This window comes from Rhinopithecus bieti, unplaced genomic scaffold, assembly GCF_001698545.2.
Source record: "Rhinopithecus bieti isolate Rb0 unplaced genomic scaffold, ASM169854v2 scaffold_6949, whole genome shotgun sequence".
Taxonomy (NCBI): Eukaryota; Metazoa; Chordata; class Mammalia; order Primates; family Cercopithecidae; genus Rhinopithecus; species Rhinopithecus bieti.
In genome coordinates, this window is record NW_016805252.1 from 382,487 (window position 1) to 391,637 (window position 9,151).

Here is a 9,151-nt window from a genome sequence, read left to right on the forward strand (position 1 = left end):
AGTCACCCTTCTGTGCTGTTGAACACTTGAACTTGTTCCTTCTGTTTAACTGTGTTTGTGCCTGTTAACTAACCCACCCCTTCTAGCCTGTGATAACTCTTTCTTTACCTTCATAAGAGCCACTTTTTTAGCTCCCACATGAATGAGAACATGAGGTTGTAAATAAAGTTTTATTCAAACACCGCCACATCTACTTGTTTACATATCAACGATGGCTGCTTTCATGGTACAACAGCAGAATGGGGTAGTCTTAGCAGAGATCCTACAGCCCACAAAGCTGGAAATGTTACTCTCTGGTCCTTTTGTTTTCTGCCCTCTGGTCTAGGAGTTTGCAGGTCTGGGCGTGTTTGTTTTTTGAGATGGATCTCACTCTGTTGCCCAGGTTGGAGTGCAATGGTGTCATCTCGGCTCACTGCAACCTCTGCCTCCTGGGTTCAAGCGATTCTCTTGCCTCAGCCTCCCAAGTAGCTGGGATTACAGGCGCCCACCACCGTGTCCCGCTAATTTTGTATTTTTAGTAGAGATGGGATTTCACTGTGTTGGTCAGGCTGGTCATGAACTCTGATCTCAGATGATCCACCCGCCTCGGCCTCCCAAAGTGCTGGGATGACAAGCATGAGCCTGACCATTTTCTTTTTCGCTTGTTGTGCTTCCAGCAGATGCTCCATAATTCTTACATTCTTTGCTGGATAGCTGATCAATAATTATTTATTATTTCCTTGAATTGTTCTAGGAGGAAATGTGGGGTAGAAAGAGTATGGTGGGGTTCTTGGGCATGAATAATCCATAAATAAATCAAATTTCTTTTTAAGATGAGAAACTTAATTTTATTGATACGGATGAGGAGCAAGGGACACAGAGTCATCCGCGTCTCCACATTTCTGATAACCTTGGCCAGCACAATCCCCTTCTTTAGTGGTCCGGGCTGTCTTCCTGCTACACTTTCACTGCCGCATATTCATGAGATCCTGGGGGCTCGTGGGTGGTGTCAGAAGCTGCCTCAGACAGGGCATTGATGTTTAGCTCAGTATACGTCACTTCTTGGGGGTCTGCCGTCTTTGGAGAAAATAGATGAATATTAGAACTGAGTGGTCCATATGGCAGCCACTAGCTACACGTGGCTATTGACATTTAAATTAATTACAATTAAATTAAATTCAAAATCCAGGTCCTCGGTCACACCAGATGCATTTCTTTTTCTTTTCTGTTTTTATAACCCTTTATGTGTGTGACATCAATGGATCTGTAGGTCTGTTGCCCAGGCTGGAGTGTGGTGCCGTGATCTCGGCTCACTGTAACCTCCACCTCCTGGGTTCAAGTCATTTTCCTGGCTCAGAATCCCAAGTAGCTGGGATTACAGGCGCCCACCACCACGCCCAGCTAATTTTTAGTATCTTTTGTAGAGACGAGGTTTCACTGTGTTAGCCAGGGTGGTCTCGATCTCCCGACCTTGTGACCTGCCTGCCTCGGCCTCCCAAAGTGCTGGGATTACAGGCGTGAGCCCCGTGCATACACCTTTTAAATGGAGATTTTGGTTCCTCTTTGGGGAGTTGTCTAAGACCACACGGGTGGTAAATAGTAGACGTTTCTGTATGGGCTTAACCAGGAGGCAGACATGACCAGCCCATTGTGGTGGGGGAGCTCTTGTGGGACTCCTAAGCGGGAGGACTCACCAAGACAGATACCCTTTCCATCCTGGATAAATCTGCCTCTGAGTGAGAGAGGAAAAAAAGAAAATCAGTTTTCAGCTGTAGGAGTCAGAACTTAGTCTTTCTATCTGGTGATTCCCTTCAATTTTCCCTGTCCCTTACCAGCAGCCTCCTGCTCCGAACGTTTGGAATGGCTGATTCTGAGAGAGAGAGAGACACGTGAAAGGATGGGATGTGAAGATTTCGGGGAGAGGGTGAGGGCAATGGAGGGGAGAGGAGGGGAGTGGAGGGAGGTCACAGAATGGGCTGGGGTGGGGGCTCAGGGTGCCAATCCTGAATGTGCCAGTGGGTTCCCTGGAGAATGACATGGGAATTAAGGGGAGCATGAGCTATGCCAAGTACCTACCTTTTGGTGGATTCTTCAGGCGACGAACCTACAAAAAATGCAGGAGGAATTTACCTACCGAGAAAATCCTTCACTCCCCCTCTCTCCCTTTGCGTTCTCTGAGCTCACCGTGCTGGCTGCATCTGTAGATGATGAAGACTGAGAGGAAGAGAAGAAGGATGGAGATGCAGCTGAAGATGGCAACAAAGATGGTTCTGGTGTCTGGAAGGGGAAGAGCAGGTCAGGGAATCAGCCTGGCTCCTGAAATCCACCAATAGGGGTGAGCAGAAAAGCTCAGAGGAGCCAGACAGACGGCCTGGCTTCCAAGCCTGGATCTCCCACCTTGGAGTTGAAACTTCCTATTGCTTTGGGGAATTTCCTTAATCTTCTCCAAGCTTCTGTTTCCCCATCTGTAAAGTGAGGATAGCAGCAGTACCTATTTTATTGGCTGGTGGGTCAGTACCTATAGAGAGGACTGGAACACTGCTTGGCACATAGGAAATTCCCAGGGAATGTTTGGTGCATAGCAATGATATTGATCATTTATTGTGAGCCAGTGCTTTATATACGTGTGTGTGTGTGTGTGTGTGTGTGTGTGTGTGTGTGTGTATATATATATATTTTTTATTTTTTTATTTTTTTTGTTATTTTTTTGAGACGGAACCTCACTCTGTCATCAAGGCTGGAGTGTGATCTTGGCTCACTGCAACCTCCACCTCTCTGGTTCAAACAATTCTGACTCAGCCTCCTGAGTAGCTGGGATTACAGGTGTGTACCATCATGCCCAGCTAATTTTTGTATTTTTAGTGGAGACGGGGTTTCACTACATTGGCCAGGCTGGTTTCAAACTCCTGACTTCAAGTGATCCTCCCATCTTGGCTTCCCAAAGTGCTGGGATTACAGGTGTGAGCCACCACGTCTGTCTGTGTAATCACTGTCTGAAATGCACTGATAGGGGTGAGCAGAAATGCTAAGAGGAGCCGGACAGACAGCCTGGCTTCCAAGCCTGGATCTCCCGCCTTGGAGCTGGACATTTCAACCAATAGACTTTGAGTAAAGCAGATGACCCACTGTCATATGGGTGGGCCTCATCCAATTAGTTGAAGGCTTTAAGAGAAAAGACTGAGGTACCCCAAGGTGGAAGGAATTCTGCCTCCAGACTCAAGCTGCAATATCAAGTCTCCCCTGGATCTCCTGCCTGCCCTGCAGATTTCAGACTTACCAGCCCCCGACAATCACATGAACCAATCCATTAAAATAAATCTCTCTATATATCTATATCTATATCTATATCTATATCTATATCTATACACACACACACACATGTGTATGTGGGTTTTTTTGTTTATTTGTTTGTTTTTTGAGACAAAGTTTCACTCTTGTCATCCAGGCTGGAGTGCAATAGCGCAATCTTGGCTCACTGCAAGCTCCGCCTCCTGGGTTCAAGCAATTCTCCTGCCTCAGCCTCCTGAGTAGCTGGGATTACAGGTACCCACTACCACGCCCGACTGATTTTTGTATTTTTAGTAGAGACGGGGTTTCGCCCTGTTGACCAGGCTGATCTTGAACTCCTGACCTCAGGTAATCCACCCACGTCGGCCTCCCAAAGTGCTAGGATTACAGGCGTGAGCCACCACACCCAGCCTATATATATATATATATATGTTCTATTGGTTCTGTTTTTCTGGAAAACCCTGGCTAACACAGACATGATCTCAGCTCTTAACTTCAAACACATTTCTTTTTCTTTTTTTTTTTTTAAAGAGACAGAGTGTCACTCTGTTGCCCAGGCTGGAGTGCACTGGCGCAACCATACTCGAATTCTTGGGCTCAAACGGTCCTCCTCACTCAGCCTCCAGGGTAGCTGGGAGTACAGATCACCACGCCCAGCCAACTTCAAACACACTTCAATGAGCTCGTTGACGCCAGGTAACGAACAGCAGTGACATGGGCATGGAAGGCGTTTGGAGTAGGGAGGGGTGGGGCTCTCTGAAGGAGACATGATTCTCCGAGACACCAGAACGACAGGGATCTGTAGATGATAGATCTACATCTATCTATTTTATCTACTATATCTAGTTATTTATCATCTAGCTAGCTAGCTAATCATCTGTACCTATGTACCTACTTACCTATCATCTGTCTATCTAATCCATCCATCATATCTAGCTACCTATCTACCTGTCATCTATGTATCTATCTTATCTATCATGTCTAGTTATCTATTTATCTACCTACTTACCTATCATCTGTCTATCATATCTAATTATCTATTTATCCGCCTTCCTGAAATAAGGCTTTTTCTGAGCTGATCATCAGGGAGCAGCAAAAGGAGTGGAGAGTTTGAAACAAGACATACTTGAGTTCTAGTACTAGGCCTCCCATCTCCCGACTTTGTAAATGTTCCCTTCCCTTTCTGGAATACATTATTTTTTGGTTAAATATAAGGAGGGGGCAGAGAGCCAATAATACCTAACTTGAAGAGTTAGGTAATGATGAAAAATCCTGGCTTTAAAGCACTCAGTCTAGAAACTGACTCATTGTGTAGGATAATGGGATTGTAGGTATAATGATGATTTTTTTTCACCCAATATTCCACCCACGCCCATCTCTCTCTGTAACAGATTCTGTCAATGTTCCTCAACCCATGTTCCCCAGATCCCTTTCCCATTTTTATGCATTCTAGATCGTGGCTTCTTTCCCTTTCCAAAGTGAACATTTGCATCTCTTCTTTGGGGGACTGCCTGGGAGAGCTCCAAATGCCTTGGAATTCACATGCCCGGAACAAACTGCCACTGACTGCTGTGAAGACCCCAGCTCCCTAGCCTCCGATCTTTGACCTTCCCTGTCTCCACTGCTTTTCTGCAGGATTGAGCCAAAGATACCATCTGAGGGACACGGATATCCCACCCTTGTTTAATCTCTTTTCCTCCCGGCCCTTCTTCCCCACTCCCTAAAATGTCATTTTCATGCTGGGCATGGCGGCTCAGGCCTGTAATCTCAGCACTGTGGGAGGCTGAGGTGGGCGGATCACCTAAGGTCAGGAGTTCAAGACCAGCCTGACCAACACGGAGAAACCCCATCTCTACTAAAAATACAAAATTAGCCAGGTGTGGTGGTGCACGCCTGTAATCCCAGCTACTCGGGAGGCGGAGGTTGCAGTGAGCCAAGATCACGCCACTGTACTCCAGCCTGGGCAACAAGAGCAAAATTCTCTCTCAAAAATAAATAATGAATAAAATAAAATAAAATGTCACTTTCACACTAATGCTTTCTAAGAGCCTGCTTCTGGTGGAGCTGAATCAGAGAACCCCTCAAAAGCAACAATTTTTTTTTTTTTTTTTTTTTTTGAGACGGAGTCTCACTCCGTTACCCTGGCTGGAGTGCAGGGGCGTAATCTTGGCTTTGCAATCTCCGCCTCCGGGGTTCAAGCAATTCTCCTGCCTCAACCTCCCAAGGAGCTGGGATTACAGGTGCCTGCCACCACACTCTGATAATTTTTTATATTTCTAGTAGAGATGAGGTTTCACCATGTTAGCCTGGCTGGTCTCGAACTCCTGAGCTCAAGTGATCGCCCACCTTGGCCTCCCAAAGTGCTGGGATTATAGGCATGAGCCACCGTGCCTGGCCATAAGCAACAATTCTATCAGTGCATTTCCAAGGACTGATGAAAACAGGGCAGGAAGAGCTGCTCCTGGACTCTTCAGTATCCCCAGATGGAAGCAGAGAAACAGCAGCCTTGCCTCATCCTTTCTGTTCTCCCCGTTTCCAGCCTATAGTATCTTTCACGCAGCAATTCACTAGAAATGAGAAGTACATTATTGCAAAATTCTCATCTTCCCATGACCCCCATAATCAGCTGGACTGGGTTCACCCTGAGATGTCCACATATCCTGGCCAAATTTCACATCAGTATTTACAAATTGCCAGAATAAATTATAAGTTGCTATGCTACTAGAATCAGACTGAGCAACAAAATACAGCCTGACACAGGGCACAAATGGAGCCACAGGCACCAGAAAGAAAGTCGAGTCTTGTGTGATAAAATTCATCTTCATTCTCTACATAGCAATCGAATATAGGGTCCTTTTCTGGTGTGTTTGAGGCATGTAAATACAGGCTAGGGACATTATACCTGTGCTTAAAGGTATTTTACTTTTATTTATTGAGACAGGGTCTCACTCTGTCACTCAGGCTGGAGTGCTGTGGCACAATCACAGTTCACTGAAGCCTCAATCTCCTGGGCTCAAACGATCTTCCTGCCTGAGCCTCCCAAGTAGCTGGGACTAAAGGCGCACACCACCATGCCTGGCTAATTTTTGTATTTTTTGTAGAGATGGGATCTCACTAGGTTGCCCAGGCTGGTCTTGAACCCCTGGGCTCAAGTGATCCTCCTGCCTCATCTTCCCAAAGTCCTGGGATTACAGACGTGAACCACTGCGCCCGGCAAAGATATTTTGTTCTGTTTTGAATTGTGATGATACAAATTTGAACTCAAATAAAATTTAAGAAATTATATAGGCCGGGCGCAGTGGCTCAAGCCTGTAATCCCAGCACTTTGGGAGGCCGAGACGGGCGGATCACGAGGTCAGGAGATCGAGACCATCCTGGCTAATACGGTGAAACCCCGTCTCTACTAAAATACAAAAAACTAGCTGGGCGACGAGGCGGGCGCCTGTAGTCCCAGCTACGCGGGAGGCTGAGACAGGAGAATGGCGTGAACCCGGGAGGCGGAGCTTGCAGTGAGCTGAGATCTGGCCACTGCACTCCACCCTGGGCGACAGAGCAAGACTCCGTCTCAAAAAAAAAAAAAAAAAAAGAAATTATATAATACCCACTGGGATGGCTATAATTTAAAAAAAGAAAAGTAAGTGTTGACAAGGATGTGGAGATATTGGAACCCACATAGATTACTGGAAGGAATATAACATGATACAGCCATAATGGAAAATGATTTGGCAGTTCCTCAAAAAGTTGAACATAATAGTCACCATATGTCCTAGCAAATCCACTTCTAGGTACATACCCAAGATAATTTACAGCAGGGAGGCAAACAGATACTCCTACCACAGTGTTCAAGCACCATTACTCACTTTAGCCAAGAGGTGCAGACAACACAAATGTCCATCAAAAGAAGAATGGGCCAGGCACAGGAGCTCAAGTCTGTAATCCCAGCACTTTGGGAAACCGAGGCAGGTGGATCACTTGAGGTCAGGAGTTTGAGACCAGCCTGACCAACATGGTGAAACCCCCTCTCTACTAAAAATACAAAACTTAGCTGGGCATGGTGGCGGGCCCCTGTAGTTCCAGCTACTCAGGAGGTTGAGGCAGAAGAATCACTTGAACCTGGGAGGCGGAGGTTGCAGTGAGCTGAGATCGTGCCACTGCACTCCAGCCTGGGCGACAGAGCAAGACTCCATCTCAAAAAAAAAAAAAAAAAAAGGAATGGATAAGCAAAATGTGGTCTGTCCATACAGTATGATGCTTTTCACCATGACAAGAAATGAAACATTGATACGTGCTATAGTATGGATAAACTTTGAAAACATCATGCTAAAGTGAAAGGAGCTAGTCACAAAGGACCACATAGTATATGAATCCACTTACACAAAATGTCTAGAATAGACGAAATCATAGACACAAAGAAGCATATGAATGGTTGGCAGGGCCTGGTGGGAGAGTGGGAAATGAGAAGTGACTGCTTAATGGGTACAAGATTTTCTTTCAGGGTGATGAGAATGATCTGGAATTATGTAGTGGTGATGGTTATACTACCTTGTGAATATACAAAATGCCAGTGAATTGTACACTTTCCAAGGGTGAATTTTTGGCATGCGAATTATATATCAATAAAAAAAGAAAGAAAATAAATGACACAAGAGCTCAAAATAGTAGTTTCTCTTCCTCCTCCCCCTCACACCTCACTAGATCTCCCACCTCATTTCTGATACTTCTGTGTTCCTCTCTCCCGTTAGATTTCATATCTTTCTTAGAAAACATTCCTGATGTGAATTGTGTTCACAGTCCTAGGGTAGCAGTCATTTCCCAAGCCTACTATCATGGAATAAAAACATTTCAAATAGTTATCTTGCAAGAACACTTTGGAGGATACCTTTTCAAAAACCGATTATACCAGCACAGACTGCTAGCAACAACTTTCAGCAACTTTGGCTCTTCAGAGTAGGTTGCAGGAAGATTATGACTTGCTGAAAGGAAGGATGATTAAGCATCTAGATGCCAATTTATATTCTGAATTTGGCCCTTAAAGTCTGGATGAGCTTCTGTTTCAGCCTAATGCTGCCAAAAGCTCTTTTTTTAATTTTTTTTTTTTTTTTTTTTTTTTTTTTTTGAGACAGAGTCTCACTCGGCTCACTGCAACCTCTACCTCCCAGGTTCAAGCAATTCTCCTGCTTCAGTCACTTGAGTAGCTGGGAATACAGGTGCCCACCACAATGCCTGGCAAATTTTTGTACTTTTAGTAGAGACAGGGTTTCACCATGTTGGCCAGGCTGGTCTCGAACTCCTGACCTCAGGTGATCCACCCACCTCGGCCTCCCAAAGTGCTGGGATTACAGGCGTGAGCCACCTCACCTGGGGAGCTCTAATTTTTATGAGAACCTCTGAGGACAGAATCTTAGTCAATTGTTAATGAATAAGCAACATTAGGGGAAAAAATTCAATATTCACCTATTGTTGAGAATTTCGGAGTTATAACAAACTCTTGATTATACATATTCCTGAAGTACCTACTCTGCGTAGGTCCTGGTCCTACTCCCCAAACAGGTCATCCAAAAATTCACCCCCATTATTCCCCAAATCCCACCCTAGTTTTTCATCATGTAATATGGCAAACGACGCACTCTGTGCTGTTTCACACGCCAACTTCTTCAGAAACCAGAAGTACTTTAGAGGTTATCTCCCCTCATGCCTCACCCCCAAAAACACAGCGGTTTCCCCAATAACATTGAGGAAATGGGCATTAAAGTTCTTCTTGTAGGCCGGGTACGGTGGCTCACACCTGTAATCCCAATATTTTGAGAGGCCAAGGCAGGGGAATTGCTTGAGGTCAGGAGTTTGATACCAGCTTGGCCAACATGGTAAAACCCCATCTCTACTA

The 9,151-nt window shown here is 45.3% G+C and overlaps 1 protein-coding gene across 2 annotated transcripts in view; it reads right to left on the bottom strand.

Annotated features, from left to right (window-relative positions):
• Positions 1-800: 800 nt before the first annotated feature.
• Positions 801-9,151, bottom strand: part of VSTM1 (V-set and transmembrane domain containing 1) — a 23,890-nt gene continuing 15,539 nt past the window's right edge. For both annotated transcript variants that reach the window (XM_017871780.1, XM_017871779.1), the window contains 5 exons: positions 2,164-2,256; positions 2,056-2,083; positions 1,812-1,849; positions 1,674-1,711; positions 801-1,056 (listed from right to left, as the gene is read on the bottom strand). In XM_017871780.1, the coding sequence (XP_017727269.1) occupies positions 937-1,056; positions 1,674-1,711; positions 1,812-1,849; positions 2,056-2,083; positions 2,164-2,256 (317 nt within the window). In that variant the 3' untranslated portion in view covers positions 801-936. The remainder of the gene's footprint in view (positions 1,057-1,673; positions 1,712-1,811; positions 1,850-2,055; positions 2,084-2,163; positions 2,257-9,151) is intronic.